The sequence below is a fragment of the Littorina saxatilis genome, linkage group LG4 (assembly GCF_037325665.1).
Source record: "Littorina saxatilis isolate snail1 linkage group LG4, US_GU_Lsax_2.0, whole genome shotgun sequence".
NCBI classification, from domain to species: domain Eukaryota; kingdom Metazoa; phylum Mollusca; class Gastropoda; order Littorinimorpha; family Littorinidae; genus Littorina; species Littorina saxatilis.
Window position 1 is genome coordinate 23,105,412 of NC_090248.1, and position 18,890 is coordinate 23,124,301.

General features: G+C 39.9%; 1 protein-coding gene across 1 annotated transcript in view; it reads right to left on the reverse strand.

Annotated features, from left to right (window-relative positions):
• The window catches only part of LOC138964250 (dynein axonemal heavy chain 3-like), a 210,795-nt gene that overhangs the window by 161,101 nt on the left and 30,804 nt on the right, over window positions 1-18,890 (reverse strand). Inside the window, exon 3 of the mRNA XM_070336152.1 lies at window positions 731-899. Within this exon, the coding sequence (XP_070192253.1) occupies window positions 731-899 (169 nt within the window). The remainder of the gene's footprint in view (window positions 1-730; window positions 900-18,890) is intronic.

The following is an 18,890-nucleotide window of genomic DNA, read 5'->3' on the forward strand; positions in this document are numbered from 1 at the left end:
TGAAAGTTGAGGCGGCACTGTCACGCCCTCATTTTTCAACCAAATTGGTTGAAATTTTGGTCAAGTAATCTTCGACAAAGCCCGGACTTCGGTATTGCATTTCAGCTTGGTGGCTTAAAAATTAATTAATGACTTTGGTCATTAAAAATGTGAAAATTGTAAAAAAAAAATTAAAATTTATAAAACGATCCAAATTTACGTTTATCTTATTCTCCATCATTTGCTGATTCCAAAAACATATAAATATGTTATATTCAGATTAAAAACAAGCTCTGAAAATTAAATATATAAAAGTTATCATCAAAATTAAATTGTCCAAATCAATTTCAAAACACTTTCATCTTATTCCTTGTCGGTTCCTGATTCCAAAATCATATAGATATGATATGTTTGGATTAAAAACACGCTCAGAAAGTTAAAACAAAGAGAGGTACAGAAAAGCGTGCTATCCTTCTTAGCGCAACTACTACCCCGCTCTTCTTGTCAATTTCACTGCCTTTGCCATGAGCGGTGGACTGACGATGCTACGAGTATACGGTCTTGCTGAAAAATGGCATTGCGTTCAGTTTCATTCTGTGAGTTCGACAGCTACTTGACTAAATATTGTATTTTCGCCTTACGCGACTTGTTCTTTGTTTTCTTCAGTTTGTTCGCTTATTTGTTTTTGAACAGAAACTGCAAACTAGCAAGTAGCATCAAGATTTGCATCCCTGTGTGTGTGAAAACTGACCTCCTCTGGTGGTCTGGTAGAGGTAGGAGGTGGTAAACTTGCGAGCTCCCGGACTGTAGTTATTGGCGATGGAGTCGCTGACTTTCACAAAGTTGCGTGACTCTTTCACTGGTGCTGCCTTTGTGAATGCCCCTTGGTCCAAAATCTTCGGCTTTTCGGTGAATGCAGGCTGCAACACACACAATAAAAGTTATTAGTTATGATCATTAATAAGAGCAATTTCTCGTTTTTGTGTTCCACAACACTTCAAACAAGGAACTTTCGCTCTATAAAATTGTCTATCACATTGCAACTACAAGCTTGAAAAACTTTCACATTACAACTGCAAGCTTGATAAACATTCAAGTACACACAGAAAAAAATACCTCAAAAAGAATCCAACAACTCTTAAAAGTTAAAACTGTTCTATAAATGATAATAGAACAAAGATCTAGTATACATACAAAAATGTTTCTCATGGCCCAAGATCAAGTGATACAGTACAGTTTAGGCTATGTTAAAAATAATTCACAGGTGTTGAATTCAAAAACAGGTCAAATGGTCTAGTGGATAAGACGCCGGCCTCCCAAGCGGAAGACCGTGGGTTCGGATCTTGGCCGCGCCTGGTGGCTTAAGGGTGGAGATTTTTCCAATCGCCCAGGTCAACTTATGTGCACACCTGCTAGTGCCTTATCACCCTTTGTGTGTACATGCAAGCACAAGATCAAGTGCACATGAAAAAGATCCTGTAATCCATGTCAGAGTTCACTTGGTTATAGAAACATGAAAATACCAAGCAAGCATCCACCAAAAGCGGCGTATGGCTGCCTAAATGGCAAGGTAAAAACGATCATTATACACGTAAAAACCGTGGGAGTTTCAGCCCATGAATGAAGAAGAACAAGAATTCAAAAACAACATGAAGAATCTTATGAGTCCAATCAGCCTCTATGCCAATGCATGCATTATAAAAATAGCAGGAAGGAACTCTACACCCTACACTTAAAAAAAATTGATCAAATAAAACAACACTTCAACATTACCCATACACATGACGAAGGAGAGAACAAAAAAGAGTGACATTATATGGGCTACACTTGAAGAAAGCCTATCTACTTGACAAGTAAGCGATCAGTTTATGGTGTCAATTTCGCTGTTTCCAAACAACGGTCTAAAGCCTAGCATAAACCCTCTCTCATCACAATCCAGCACATAGGTCAAAGCAAACCATGCACTTCAAAGAAAAGGAAGAACTTTAAGCTTTAACTTTGCCAAATTCCAGTCTGAAATAGCAAGGCTTATGTTTCTGATGCAGCACATGAAGTTGCTTAAAAATGTGTCTTCCCAGGTATTTGACAGTTTTACAATGCTTTCATAAACATCAAAGACAAAGAGCGGTTTAACCAATTTTTGAAATAAATAACCTTGATCATGATCCCTGGTACAGTAGTCTTCCACTATATCACGGTCTTTAGGGTCCAAAGAATCAGAGTGCATTATACACGTTTCGCCATATAGAGAGGGAGGGGTGTTTGTGAGAATACAAAATTGTAAATACCTACATACTATTTTTCCTTTTGTTGTTGTTGTGACCCCTTTTCTGTCGGGGTTTTACCCCGTGAACAAGAATATTTACTCGTTTGGACTTGTGCAGCACACGTTAAACTTCATACTAACTGGTTTTATGGAATTATCTCAATGTAAATGTGATTATCTCAATGCCAAAAAAGCTATCACATGAATCCTGCTTTAGTGATCAGTGACAGTGTTAACACTTATCCTGTGGTGTTAAATCATAGGTATTATAAATTATAGATATTGCAAACAAGGAGATTAACGTGTCACTAGTGTGATTTGCATAATTTAAACCTGCACAACCTGAAAAAAAATGAAAAAAAAGACTGTGCATGTAATCCCCTCATTTTAAACTTTAAGTAAACAAACATGGTCATGAATAATTCTTTCAAAGCAAAGATACAGACACCCTTCACGGCTATCTCTTATGCAACAGATGTTATGTATTCTTCTTCTGCGTTCCCAGCCATGCTAAAACATCAATGTCTTCAGGGCAAAGTCAGCGGCAGTGTCTTTGCCGTTTCCCACAGCTTCTCGTGCACCTTAAATTGTTCAATATACTTAAGGCGTAAGTAACCTGTGTGTGTGTGTGTGCGCGTATGTGCACATGGGTATGCTTATATATATATAATTTATTAGGCGTCTTTGATACTGAGCACAGACCAAAAATTGATAGGTGTACAACTTTGGGGATGTGTTTGGACACATTGCTGCAAATATGACAGAACCAAATGTTATTCATTTGCCTTCTGAGGCATTTTACTAATAAAATGAACGCTCAATATTACAAAAATCTGTTGTTGTGAATTTATAATATATTTTTGTAATCCGATGAGCGAGTCAAAATGGCGACGAAATGTGTGACATCGGTCAACACGCAACTTTGAAGTGCTCGTTTTTTAAAATTACACAGTTTTCAAATGCGATACAGGTGTTGAAAATACCACAAAGGATGAAAGTTAAATGATGCTAAGCAAAGTTGATAAATGACAAGGTATTTCGCCTAAACAGGCACGGTAAAAAGTCGGTCGCGTACATCCATTTTTCAAGAAAATATGAGAGTAGAATCATCTAAGGCCAGCAAAGCACATACACTAACATATTCAATAACAAATGGTCTCAAGAACTCACATTTTCACTGGCTTCTTTCTGCTGTGAATAGCAAGACGAATCACACTATGGATGTCTCTTATGAAATCATTATGTTGCCATACCCCAAAGATTCAAGAGACATTTGACTTTGGAAAAAACACTCCTGAGAACACACCACAAGCATGTTACTCTCCAAACAGTGAATTTTGAATGACAAAATCGATTTAAAATTCAGTAAAATCAATAAAAAAAAATATATAATCGAAATGCTGCAAGGCTTGTTTGAATTTTGTTCAAAACTCAAAATAGATGTACACACCAAATGGCTACTGGTTTTGACAAGCAAATTCAATGCAATTTATTCTTCAAAATGACGAAATGGAACGCTGAACGTCATTACAATACGTAATTTCGTCGTGACGTCATCCGTACATATTTCTGTTCGGCCCGTACACTGTTATTCAGCCGGTACACTCAGGTATTTGGCCTGTGAACCTGTACCAGGCTTGATCCTGTTGGAGTAGGCAATAAATATCAGTCTGCTTAACCTCAACGTCTGATGACCACAATCGGTGCAGAAATGAGATATAACGGGTTTTAACTGACAAAAGTTTGTTTTTCTTCTTAAAAGGTGTATATCTAAATTCAGTCAGGGTTTGTGGTCCTATCAAACAAACATCGTCAAAATCAAAGAAAAATATTAAACCTTAACTGTTTTTAACGGACAAAAGTTTACTTTTCTTCATCAAAAGTTTCAATTGAAATTTAGTTGGGGACAACAGATCTATACCTACAAAATTTCACTAAGATCGGTGAAAAAAGGGGGTTTAACGGTTTTTCAAGCTGCCAAAATTTGGTTTTTGTCTTGAAAAGTATGTTATGATATTCAGTTAGAAACAACAGACCTACTAACCAAATTTCACCAAAATCGGCTTAAAAATGAGATTTAACGGACTTTTAACTGCAAAAAATATTGCTTTTTTCTCTTGAAAAGAATGTGTTTCAGTTTAATTAAGAACAACGGACTACTATGCCAATTTTTGCGACAATCCAACTTTAAATTACAAAATGTCACACTCTCCGTGCCAAGATTGAAGACGCCCACATATATATATATATATATATATATATACTAGAGGAATACCCGGCTTCGCCGGTTTGTATCCACCAGTTTGTGCCCGGGGTCCACCTGAATATGCCCACCAAATTTGATGCAGAATATTTACGATATCACAAACAGAACTCTACAATCCACAGGTGTTGCTTTGCGAGCTATAAAGAGCTATAAATATCTCACAACTTCTAAGGCGCACAACTCTGCAGAGTCGGCTGTGAAGGGCGGCGGTAGTCTCCCTGTCACACCCGCCCCCCCGTTTGAATGAACCGAACCATGGATCCTCCAAACTTAGGTCCCTCCCAGATTCGTGGAATGGGAACAGCACGAAAATGATTCAGTGACCATTCATGATCATATCATGTCGAGTCCCATTCATGTTGACGCCGCCGAATGTGATCAAGTGCCGAATCACCATAATCACCTTTGGAGGCGAAATCCACTCACACAGGAATGAGACATTTAGAGCTTATCTCTAAGCCCTTAGAGCTTATCTCTAAGCCCTTTTTAGTCTGTTATGGCTTTTCAGAGGAAGGTCAGAACATACAGACTCAGAAAAGCAGCCATACCACATCACAAACAAAACTCTACAGTCCACAGGTGTTTTCTACAGACACACACAAACACACACACACACACACACACACACACACACACACACACACACACACACACACACACACACACACACAGAAGCCGTATATATATATATATAGAGATAGATGACAGTGTATTTTTCGCGTGGCTATAAATTGATTCGACCTTTGCACTTTTACAGTGAGAACAACTTACGGGTCCAAGGAAAGCGTTCTGGACACTGCGGTGACCTTCTAAAAATAGTAACAGAACGCCGGGAATATCCGAAGTGCCCCTAATTCCGTACTGCACCATACGAAGGAAGGGAGGTAAACGCTGAAAACACGGAGAAGATAAGGAAGAGTTATGGTACTTGATCCCGAAAAAAACACCAAAATCAATTTGCGCTGCGCGCTGAGAGCACGTATTGAAATATCTCATCGAACAGATTTTGTGCAGGGTGTATCTGAATATGGACACCAAATTTGAAGCAGATCCATCGAGAACTTTGGCCGTGCATGGCGATCAAACACACACACACACACCCACACACACAGACAGACAGACAGACACAAGTCGTATATATATATATAGATGAACTAGAATGAATACCCGCTTCGCCGGGTAGCCGGCTTCGCCGGGAAGAAGTACTTAGAGCCGTACGCCGGCTTCGCCGGGTCCGAACAATGGACCCGCCAAGCTTAGGTCCCTCCCAGATTCGTGGAATGGGAACAGCACGAAAATGATTCAGTGGCCATAATGCCATTCCTGACCATATCGAGTCCCATCCTTGTCGACGAATGTAACCGTGTTAATCACCTTTGGAGGCGAACTCCACTCAAACAGGACTGAGCAAGTTATGGCTTCTCAAAGGATGGCCAGTACATAAATTTACACAAAAGCCGCCAGACCACATCACAAACAGAACTGAACAATGCACAGGTGTTGCTCACATAGAGACACACACACACACACACACACACACACACAAAAACACAGAGAAGCCGTATCTATAGAGAGATAGATGACAGTGTATTTTTCGCGTGGCTATAAATTGATTCGACCTTTGCACTTTTACAGTGAGGATAATTTACGGGTCCAATTTACGTTCTGGACACTGCGTTGACCTTCTAAAAATAGTAACAGTAACAGAACGCCGGGAATATCCGAAGACGCTCCACTCACACTATAGTGCACCATACGAAGGAAGGGAGGTAAACGCTGAAAACTTGGAGAATATGAGAAGATAAGGAAGAGTTACTTATAATGGTGAAATGAACACAAAAACCAAAATCGATTCAGCGCTGCGCGCTGAGAGCACGTGTTGAAATATCTCATCGATGATATTGTGTCCGGGGTGTAGCTGAATACGGTGTCCAAATTTGAAAAAGATCCACCGAGAACTTTGGATTTGGTGTGTCGGTATGGGGGCCCGGGTAGCTGAGGTGGAACCAAAATAGCTGAGGTGGAACCAAAATCGGTTCAGCGCTGCGCGCTGAGGGCACGTGTTGAAATATCTCATCGATGAGGTTGTGTCCGGGGTCTCTCTGAATAAGCCCACCAAATTTGAAGCAGATCCATCGAGAACTTTGGCCGTGCATGGCGAATACACAAATACACAGATACACAGACACAAGTCGTATATATATATAGATATATACTAGAATGAATACCCGCTTCGCCGGGTAGCCGGCTTCGCCGGGAAGAAGTACTTAGAGCCGTACGCCGGCTTCGCCGGGTCCGAACAATGGACCCGCCAAGCTTAGGTCCCTCCCAGATTCGTGGAATGGGAACAGCACGAAAATGATTCAGTGGCCATAATGCCATTCCTGACCATATCGAGTCCCATCCTTGTCGACGAATGTAACCGTGTTAATCACCTTTGGAGGCGAACTCCACTCAAACAGGATTGAGCAATTTAGAGCTTATCTCTAAGCCCTTTTGAACTGTTATGGCTTCTGAAAGGAAGGCCAGTACATAAAATTACACAAAAGCCGCCAGATCACATCACAAACAGAACTGAACAATGCACAGGTGTTGCTCACATAAAAACACACACACACACACACACACACAAAAGCCATATCTATAGAGAGATAGATGACAGTGTATTTTTCGCGTGGCTATAAATTGATTCGACCTTTGCACTTTTACAGTGAGGATAATTTACGAGTCCAATTTACGTTCTGGACACTGCGGTGACCTTCTAAAAATAGTAACAGAACGGGAATATCCGAAGATGCCTCCCTCAAACTATAGTGCACCATACGAAGGAAGGGAGGTAAACGCTGAAAACCTGGAGAAGATGAGAAGATAAGGAAGAGTTACTTATAATGGTGAAATGAACACAAAAACCAAAATCAGTTCAGCGCTGCGCGCTGAGAGCACGTGTTGAAATATCTCATCGATGATATTGTGTCCGGGGTGTAGCTGAATACGGTGTCCAAATTTGAAAAAGATCCACCGAGAACTTTGGCGTTGTGATGTGGTGTAGCGGCTATGGTGTGTCGGTATGGGGGCCCGGGTAGCTGAGGTGGAACCAAAATCGGTTCAGCGCTGCGCGCTGAGAGCACGTGTTGAAATATCGACCAGGTTGTGTCCTGTACCGGGTCAACCTGAATATGCCCACCAAATTTGAAGCAGATCCATCGAGAACTTTGGCCGTGCCAAATTTGAAGCAGATCCATCGAGAACTTTGGCCGTGCATGGCGAATACACAAATACACAAATACACAGATACACAGATACACAGACACACACACACAGACACAAGTCGTATATATATATAGATATATACGTAAAAGCATAAGTAGACAAGGGTTCATTTCTATCTTATTTAAGTCAGTCATGACTCCCCAAAAAAGTACAGCACTAAGACCAATACAATTAAACCCCAAGACTATCAATTTTGCGACACTGACACAGCGACACCGAAGCTGAAATAACAACAAACATTAATCAACCTCTTTCCCTCCACCTGCTGACAGACTTGGATTAAATACTCTTGATTGTCATGAACTGCCCCTGATCACCTCCAGTTATCCAGTTTAAATCTGGTTCAACTTTAAAGTCTAGTTCATTTTAATCACTCAAACAAGTGTAATCGATACTCTTAAGCACTGCATGGACCAGTTAAACAAACAGTAGAAAAAAGCATGCAGTTTCAAACAAAAACAGGGTGATTTTTCAGGATTTACTATCAGTTCAAAACATGCAGTTTCTGTTGTAAACAAAACAGGAGTGCACATTTGAGAAAAAAAATAATGCCTTGCAAAAATACATTAGAAAAAAACATCAACTATATGAACATTATAATTTATATATATATATATATACATATATATATAAATACTTTTCATGAAAAAGCTCACATTGATCTTTCCAAACTTAATTCTCCTCATAAAAAGCAGACAAAATACTACAAGTATGCAGGGTCACACTCATTTAAATGAAAAATATTGTGTAAATATCACATATTTTATGTGCCAATATACATGAATTGAATGTATAGATCTATGTATACATGTAACACTGCACACAACATATAATCTTGTTATGCATTGATAAACCAGTATAAATCAATTAATCAAAGTCAGCTCAACCCCTGGGTACCACACTACCTTGACTTGAGTGCACGACTATTGTTACAACCTGTAGGTGTCGGGAATTAACCTCTCAACAACAAGCAGATCAATCGCCTAGTTAAGTTCTGTTAGGCCATTAAACACCTGTATTTCTCCCATTAAATCCAAACAGCCATTAAATCCATTGAAAGTAGGTACATGTATGTGTAACCGATAGTACTGATACCACTGCAGTGGAAATCAGACTAAGAGTAAGACTAAGAGTGTGTGTTACTGACAATAGACAGATTTGTGTGTGTGTGTGTGTGTGGGGGGGGGGGGGTTGAGACTGATCGAGAGAGATAGATAAAGAGAGAGAGAGAGATCAAGCATTAGTTTCTTTTAGCTTTACTTTTTTTTATCAATTCTTGTTACTTCAAAACACTGCGCTTTCTTCAAACAGCTCTTATAGTCTTTCCCCTTCCTATTAACAATTTTTGCAGCAGTTCCATTTTTGTTAAGAGGTCCTTCCCCCTAATCTGTTTTGCAACAGTGACACCCAAAGAAGCGGATACATCCATCTATATATATAAGTAATTATTTTAAGTTCTTAGAGAATTCCATTTTCTATTATTAATAAGTATAGTTAGTGTCAAAACATCTCAAAATTAAACTTTTTTTCAAAAAACATGTGACAATTTAATTAACAATTACACAAAGAACAGTGTCAGTGTCACTGTCAGTGCTCTAGCTCCCGCTATATATACTTTACCCCATCATTGTATTCTATAATTTAATGCAATGCGGTCTGGACTTAGTTCGTCTATTTTGTTTGTCTGAGCTTGTCGCTTAATTTCAAGTAGGCTGAGTTGGTAGATCTTTGAATAAAACAGAACGGTTTCTCATACATGCAGCTATTGAGAGGATGTCAGCCAAAATTCACTTCAGACAGAATGTTTCTCCGCCAATTTCAAGCGGTACAATTATCTTGAGGGAGAAAAGCACGTCAAGGTCTTGTAACTGAAGCAGATTTGTGATGTGATTCGATCGATTTTACCCCAAATTCGATTTATTCGAAAACGCACCAAGCGGTTACGCCCCTTGAAATTCTGAATAAGAAAAGACATATTTTGCATTGAAGCTAATTTTAAAGTCAAAATACCATTTCTCATCACAAATTAAATTCCAAGGGGGGAACACATGGTCCAAAGTTCGATCAGCAGCACTTTGGATCGGAGGGGAATAGTCAGTATTAAGTTTGTGTGAGATAAACAAAGCCGTACTCCCTATAGCTGCAAGTGTTTTTTATACCCCCAATCTCCAGTCCGATTATTTCCTTCTTATTCCCCCCTCTGCTTCTTTCTCTCTGTAAACGTGTAGGGCTAGTTATTTTTCGGTAACTTACCCAACAACCAAAATCACTTACCCAACAACGGGCCTGAATCCTCGATAGCTCACAGGTTGATGAGTTAGATTTGAGGGAACTACTTTAGCGATTGAAAAGTTCCGAACGCTCCAATGTACAAAATATACATCTCTAGACCAAACAATACAAACATACTGCATTTAAACTGGCAACTACAGGCTTGAACACATTAATCTCCAAATGAAATCCATGAGTTTGGTTGTTTTCTAAATCCAAATCTAACGATCAGTGCAGAGAAACTCGCTTTAGATCTCTTCTGAGTGCAAGCAAACTCCCAAGGCAAGTAACTCTCATACTCTGTCTAGCGACAAGAGTAGTTCCCCTTCCAAATTTTCTGAACTGAGTTGCTTGGACAAAACACTGCAATCCGACGGTTAGTTTTCGACAATACTTCATTTTATAAACAGATCACACGCAACCAAATGCACACATCTCATCAATTTAAACAACATACAGCGGTTTCATACACTATTTTGCCCCAGAAAACTGAACTTCATATAGAGAATACTACATGGCTTGCTGTGTCGTACCAGATTTACACGAGTTGTTTTTTAAAATATATATTGAACTGCGAGCGAAAGCGAGCTGTTCACTATTTGAAAAAGCAACGAGTGTAAATCTGGTACGACACAGCAAGCCATGTAGTATTCTGTTTATCCTACATACTGTACTTACGTGTATTTTACTGAAAATGTCTTGCAGGCGAGGCAGCTAAATTGAAGACGCTTGTTTTGGAACCTCCATCTCTTCTAAAGCCTCGTGCAATCTATTACGTCAAAGCAAAGAAACGTCACTCTGAAAGTGTGGCGTGACGTGTTAGTTCAAAAGATTCATCGAGGGTTATTAGCGAGCGCAATTTTTGTTTCTAATACTCAATTTCTATAATGACGTTTGTCTCGATGACTTTGGCATCATAAGCAGAGAAACAAGAGGCGAAGCCTTCAAGGCTCACGTAAGAAATCGACAAACATTAACACAAACTCAAATCACTCCGTCACACATACACACACACAGTAAGCATAGGTGACACGGTGCGAGACACTAGATCTAGATCTGTCTGTCTGTAGCCTACTTTACTTAAGGGAAAAACGACTGCCAGATGGCCAGATCGACACTGCGCTTTCGACAGCGCTTCCTCGCGCAGACACTGGGAAACACGCTGTGCAGATTAACCTGTAGGAAATCTCCTTTGGTATCTTCTTTATCTATTTTTCTGGAGCTACGAAACCGAACAATGTGAAATCGTCTTCTTCGAATTGGCGAACTGCAGCTCGGTGATAACTGTATCTATACCACAATCCTTTACGCGATCTGACCTAACCTTGACCCCTGACCTGGTCTACATACCACGCACGACACAAACCAGTCACCCAAAACCCCCCACCACCCGTTTTCTTTGGATACACACTTTAACTACATACGTGCCGACGAAATGTTGATCATTGCTTCAATATTTTGAAGCTGTTGCTTGGATAATAACCAAGTAAAATTAGTATTTCGGTGTTCAGTCAAATGTTAAAGTTTCTACCACAGACATACATACATACGCACGCACGCACAGACAGACAAAAGTTAGCATCGCATAGGCTACGCTTACGTGAGCCAAAAACAGGTCCCTGCCAGACTTGCTTGACATGACCTCATTTACATGATATACACACGTGTGATCTGAACGATTATTATCATCTCACGGGTGTCTCTCTCACGCATGTAGGATAAACAGTTTTTAACGTTGGAACACGGGTGCAAAAGTTCGTCTGCTTGTCCCATTCGAAGAAAGAACATTTCCTGAGCGACTACCAAAACATGAACAGAACACACACTATCTGCCTTTACCGTCACAGCAGAATAACAACATAACTGTGTACTTGATTTTAGTCCAAAACTGGGAAACAAGAAGTGTTAACAGAATTGATTGATTTTCCATGAACTATACAACCACACATTATTCAATCGCCTGCGCAGGTAGACTGGTTGAGTGAATAGGATAATCAGTATAGGATTCGATCAAACTTTCGCACAAAAACTCCTCTTTTGAATAACTGAAGAAAGGAGGAATAAAGAGGTTACATACCTCGTCTCAGTGATTATTATCGCATTTTTCATGATCCGTAAACTTCGACCATTATTTTTAATAATCACTGAGACTCGGCATGTAACCTCTAGTCTAGGCCTACATCATGGTTCATGCGGCGTAATTTATTGATTGAACTCACCCAGCCATTATCTATATAAAATGGACACCTGGAGGGGTAAGCTTTAAGTACTTTTGAAACTTTCCGATAAAATTAGGACACATTTGTGATCCATCCGTCTCATTAAGTTTTTAAAATACATTTTCTGGTGGATGAAGTTAGAGATCCGCGCCATATTGTCCTGATTTTCTTTGAGAGTTATCTTTCCTGAATCAATTGTTTCAGTCAATTTACTATTTAGGACCTCCGACAGCTAGGGTCGCGGCAGCCGGTGTCACGTAATGCGCTCAGCCTACTCCTGCTTTCAGATTACTCATTCGGCCTCGTTAACCGTTGATCTTGCATAGACTCCACACTGAAAAGCCCCCCTGTGTTTTATAAAATAATCATATTATGAAAGCACATACATTCTTATCTTAGTTTTTATGTATTCATTGTTAGCAAACATCGACATTATTCATGTTTTATTTTAAACGCAATCATTGTTATTTATAGATCACAGGCACTTGATGTAAGTAGGTCACACACGTGTAAATGTTGTGCCCAGTCCTTGTTTTTGTTTCTGTTATTATTTTAGCAGGCCTAGTTGAGCACGTATTGTGTATCATGTACCCTCTATACTAGTCATTGTGCATTTTAGTTAATGGACTGATGATGTCATTTGTATGGAGTCGACGCACGTGCGAGGATATGTATGTGTGGGAGGGGGGGGGGGGGCGCGGGAGATGGAAACTTGCTGTATGTTATGTAATGTATATATTGTGTGTGATACGTGGAAAATGTGATACTATTTATTTGCATGTATGAGACAGGGACAAATGTGATATTTGTAGGCCTAGGCCTTTTCTAGTGATTACTGTGTGTGATACATGAAATGTGATATGAATGCTGTTTTTATATGTTATACTCTTACTTTCTGCCTATGTCTTAATCCCAAGCGCAAGACAAATTCTTCTAGTGTGGAAATTGAAGCCAATAAAATTTGAGTTGAGTTGAGTTGAGTTGAGTCCTTTCCATGGTACTGATGATCGAGCTTACGTATTTTACATTAATGGGGTCGAATCAGTTTGTTCAACCAAAAGTTTAACAAATTTAATAGATTTTACCCCAAAATCAGTTCCGCTATTTCTTCAAAAACGCCGTGCACCGAGTAAAGTCGTCTCTTGAATGAGAAGGGACGGCATTTTACGATGAAGCAAATTTCTAAGTTTAAATTAAAACAAGAAGGGCAAAGCCCATACGACTCACATGCTTGACCTTGACCTTTACATAAGAATAAGAATAAGAATAAGAATACTTTATTATCTCATAGAGAAATTCAGGGGTGGTACATAACAATAATACAAACAAGACATTGATTTTACATAAAACATATAGCACTATATAACATGGACATCTTTAAAGCATTGCGCTTACATATTCTCGCACACCTACGCGTATAACGAACTATGGCTAAACATCATTGCAAAATATCATAACATACAATATATCGCAGGAAATATACGGTTGTACATAAAACCAATACATACATGTACAATACTACTGATTGCACTGGCAGAAGAGGGGCTGAGTCGGGTATGTGGATGTGTTTACATGTTGCTAAGGGTGATGGATTTGGGGATGAAGCTGTTTTGCAGCCTGAGTGTCCTAGCTTTGTGCGTGCGAAGTCTACGGCCAGAGGGAAGGAGTTCATAGAGGTGGGCTAGGACATGGGACCTGTCTGAAGCTATCCGCCTACTCTTTCTCACCACACGCTTTTCATACAGGGACTCCACACTTGCCGCTTGCTGCCTGCCTGCCAATCACCTTGCTACTGACATTCACCATTCGCACTAAGACATTCCTGTTCTTCACACTCAGACCTCCATACCAGGACACAAAACCAAAAGTGATGACAGACTCGATGAAAGAGCGGTAGAAAGTTTGAAGGATAGAAGAGTTCACATTCAACTTCCTAAGTTTCTGAAGGCAGTAGATGCGTGACTGACATTTTTTGTGTATGAGGGTGGTGTTTGCATTGAAGGACAGCTTATCATCGATAACTGTGCCAAGATACTTATATTCAGTCACACGCTCAACAGTCACACCATCAATCATCAGGTCAGGGACAGGGGCAGGGTTTCTTCTAAAGTCTATCAGAAGTTCTTTGGTCTTTGTCACATTTAGGTCTAAGAAGTTGTCTTTACACCAGGCGTTGAAACGTTCTACTTCTGCAAAGTAAGTTGCGTCACTATTGGAGAGATCTTCTAGCGCTGTATCATCTGAATATTTGATAAGAAGGGTGGAGTCAGTGCCACTGCAGTCGTTAGTGTAGAGTGTGAACAACACAGGGGAGATAACTGTACCCTGTGGAGAGCCTATGGAGGTGGACCTAAGGGAAGAGAGAGCTGTCTGAAAGCGGACTGACTGGGTGAATAGGAAAATCAGTATTCGATCAAACTTTCGCACAAAAACTCCTCTTTTGAATAACTGATGTAATGCGCTCAGCCTACTCCTGCTTTCAGATTCAGGGTCAAGGTCAAATAACTAAACCTAGCAATGACATCATACACTAAGAACTGCTTTACACATTTTTCCTACCAAAATACATGTGACCTTGACCCAAGGTCAAGGTCATCCAAGGTCATGCAACACAAAGCTGTTAATTCAAGACATAGGAAGTACAATGGTGCTTATTGGCTCTTTCTACCATGAGATATGGTCACTTTTAGTGGTTCACTATCTTATTTTGGTCACATTTCATAAGGGTCAAAGTGACCTTGACCTTGATCATATGTGACCAAATGTGTCTCATGATGAAAGCATAACATGTGCCCCACATATTTTTTAAGTTTGAAACAGTTATCTTCCATAGTTCAGGGTCAAGGTCACTTCAAAATATGTATACAATCCAACTTTGAAGAGCTCCTGTGACCTTGACCTTGAAGCAAGGTAAACCAAACTGGTATCAAAAGATGGGGCTTACTTTGCCCTATATATCATATATAGGTGAGGTATTAAATCTCAAAAACTTCAGAGAAAATGCGAAAATTTGAAAAATGGTCGTTTTTAAGACAACAATTACGGCCCCTGTGACCTTGAACTTGAAGTGAGGTCAAGTTGCCGCACATGTTTTTTGAGATCTTGTAACCATACACCATCAGGCCACATCAGGTGTTGATAGACTTAATAGTGTCCAAGATAATCCAACGTTAAAGTTTTCCGGACGGACGGACGGACGCCGGGACGGACGGACGGACGGACGGACGACTCGGGTGAGTACATAGACTCACTTTTGCTTCTCATGTGAGTCAAAAATTGGTTGAACGAATTTGACCCCATAAATGTAAAATCAGTACCTAGAATGAAATATCCATACGATGAAAATGAGCTGTTCTTCCGCTTTTTTCAATACTTCCTTCAGATAAAGAACAATACTATCAAGCTCATAACTGACTAAATGAACATATAGCTTTTCAGCTAAAGTTATTTAGCCGTTTGGCACATCCAGTTCTTCGACTGAAAGGCATGACTCAGTGAACTGGAGATTCAGTGTTTTTTTCCGCATCTGCAGAAACTACAGGCAGAGACATGCTACAGGCATCCAGTCAGCAAACTGCTTCACGCCGTGGATCGTGTAACTCTGCATTTGCGCCACCGCAACTTTTTATCGCTTCACGCCGACGAAGAGGCAAGCTGCGAGGTAGGTCTCTCGAATGATAAATTAAATTGTTAGAATGCTAGGCACTCAGCATGTTCTCAAGTGTTGCATTTCACATACTTATATCCTTAGCTATATTTCTGTATATATTTTTTGATGCTTTGATGGCCCTAGTGATCGTGACGATCTGTTTTTCTTCTCGTTTCCCCATGTTTTGGGCATATTTTCAGTTTCTGCGTCAAATGCAACAAAACGGAGATTACTGGTCATTCTTGGACATGTTCACTGATAACTTTAATGTTTTATGAATCTCCACGTGTAGTTTCTCTGTATATAGTTCCATATATACTTTGCAAGAAGCAGATAAAAACAGAGTGTCAACAACTCTCTGTAATTCGCCACCGCATCAATTCAATGTTAGATGTAACTCGCCACCGCATTTTTTGTTATTCGCCACCGCACTACGCAAATTGTTATTTTCAAACGCATCAACATCGTGGAGGCATTTAAACCTTTATTTTTGTCACAAAACTGACAGCAATTGATAGGACCATTTTAACTTTAGTGCTGCAAGTTTTAAACTCAGGGGCGTGGCGTGATGTTGCCTATGCAAAGGATTTAAAGGCACCATGAGTTGACAAATCAAACTAGTATTTCTTCTTCTTCTTCTTCTTCTTCTTCTTCTTCTTCTTCTTCTTCTTCTTCTTCTTCTTCTTCTTCTTCTACTTCTTCTTCTTCTGTATGAAAAGTATGCTTATCTGTACTTGAGTGTATAACCCACATGTACTGGAATGTGTTTATATATATGACCCCCCCAAAAAAAATCCCTGGGACTGTGAGATTCAAGAGGTTTAGGGTATGATGACATCAATAGGAATATAACAGTGCTTACCCGTAAGAGTGAAAAAAATACTATATTTACAAGTGGGAAATGCATCGATGACTGCTAGTGATGATCTGAACAGATTACGCAGCAAAATAAAGACACATCAGAACATCTGACAGGGTGTGCCGAAGAAAAATTTCCATTTTTATGTAATATTTTAATGGACAATAAAGTGCTGTTATTGTTATTATTGTTATGAAGACCAACGTTTTCACCAATGAGATTTCACTTTTAGGAAGGCACGCTGATGAAAAGTTTGTCCTCATGTTCTCTTATGCATTCATTTACATTCAGAAGATTGACTACACATACAAGAATGTACAAAAACGTTCCGCATGGTTTGAACATTACTTAGTGTAAGGCAACGAATAGCAGGATGGATAGCGTACTGCCCCTATGATCCGCTTGATTTCCTTGGCCGCGGGTTCAATCCCTTGCCGGGACAGTTCATAAAGTGAATTTGGGTTTACGCTATGCATTAAAAGCTTGTCGTCAGTGGTTTTCTTCCGGGTCCTACCAGTTTGTTTTCCTCCACCATTTTAAAACTGAAAATTAATTCCGCCCATCTGCAAAAATTAAAAAAAAAAAATCTTTCCAAATTCTGATTTCCTAATAGCAGCTTTAACCCTTCGTACCACATGGTGAGTGTGTGTTGTACGATTGTCACCATGTGAGCGTACGTGTCAAATCAATATTTTCAATTGGAAGTGACAGAATCACTGAACTCTTCAACATATTATGCAATTCAAATAGACAGTTGCGGTGGCGAATAACATCCAAGACGTAAAATTGCGGTGGCGAATTACACCAAGCATCGGTGGCGTATAACATGAAGTCTAATTGTTTGTGTTTTCTTTTGCCGCGTGCGTCACCCAAAGACAAAATTGTGCAACAGCATTCATCAAGAATACAAAGGACATGTTTAGCTCACAGGATATCATCACGGGAATGCATCAACTAGTGCTGTTTCGTTGAAGTTACGAGGGAAGGGACAAATCGTGCAATTTCAGCTACAATTCCAGCAGAAATCGGACTTCAGAACTGCCGAAACCTGACATTTCGACTAAAAAAGCACGTACCTTAGACCTTGAGTATATACTTCTTTAAAATGTACTAATGAAGAATCTAGATGATGCCTGAAAGTCCTACAAATTTTCATTTTCTGTGAGAGACCTATCTTGCAGCGTGCTACTTCGTCCGCGTAATGCACTGAAAAAGTTGCGGTGGCGCAAATGCAGAGTTACACGATCCACGGCGTGTGCTTGTGCGCTTCCGTTTCATTTTACAAGCAATTTTAAACACATGTGGGTAGAAATAATCCTACATGCTGGTAGCGTTGTTTTGATACGGAGACAAAACCTTCAATGAATATCTTCCCACAGGCACATAAAATAGCAAACATTTAGTTATGGAGAAGAGTTGATATCTGAGGGCTTCGATCCTGGTCAACTTGACTAAAGTCGTCCTTTAACCATGCAGTCAATATTTGAGCATACAGCCGCACTCGCCTAAACGAAACACGCTTAAGCAATAAACTCGGATATCTGAAACCAAAGCCAATTCCCTGCCAGACCCCCTCCTTTGTAAGACTATTTCTAATTCGGATAAGTCTGTCAAAAAATAGCTAACTCAAACACGGACATCTCAAACGTGATTTTGACAGTTAAGCCAAACCCTAAACACTGTCGGAGAGACTTTTTTTTTCCTTGAAAAACACGTCAGGAAGATAAACATATTTCGTCACGGCTATAATTATCCTACGGAAACGAACACGTCACCTGTTTTTGAGTATGCGGGGAAACTGATGAGGTGTGCCACATTGACCAAGAAATACACGTGTCACGTGATGCGACGTTGAAATCCTTGCGTCTGCCAGCATGTTCCAAACTGTTGCGGTGTTCAAAAACGAGTGGCTCTCGTACAAACCTCTTTTTCCAATCGAAGGAAGAGATCTTTGTGAAGAGCAAATCTACCTGAGGAATGTATGTGCTCATTTTTAGCGAGTGGTGAAGATCAAACCACAATAAACATGCAGCGAAACAAAACATTTGCCTACATGATCTACGTTTACGGAGATGTGATCTTGATATATGACCACATGGACAAATTGTCTA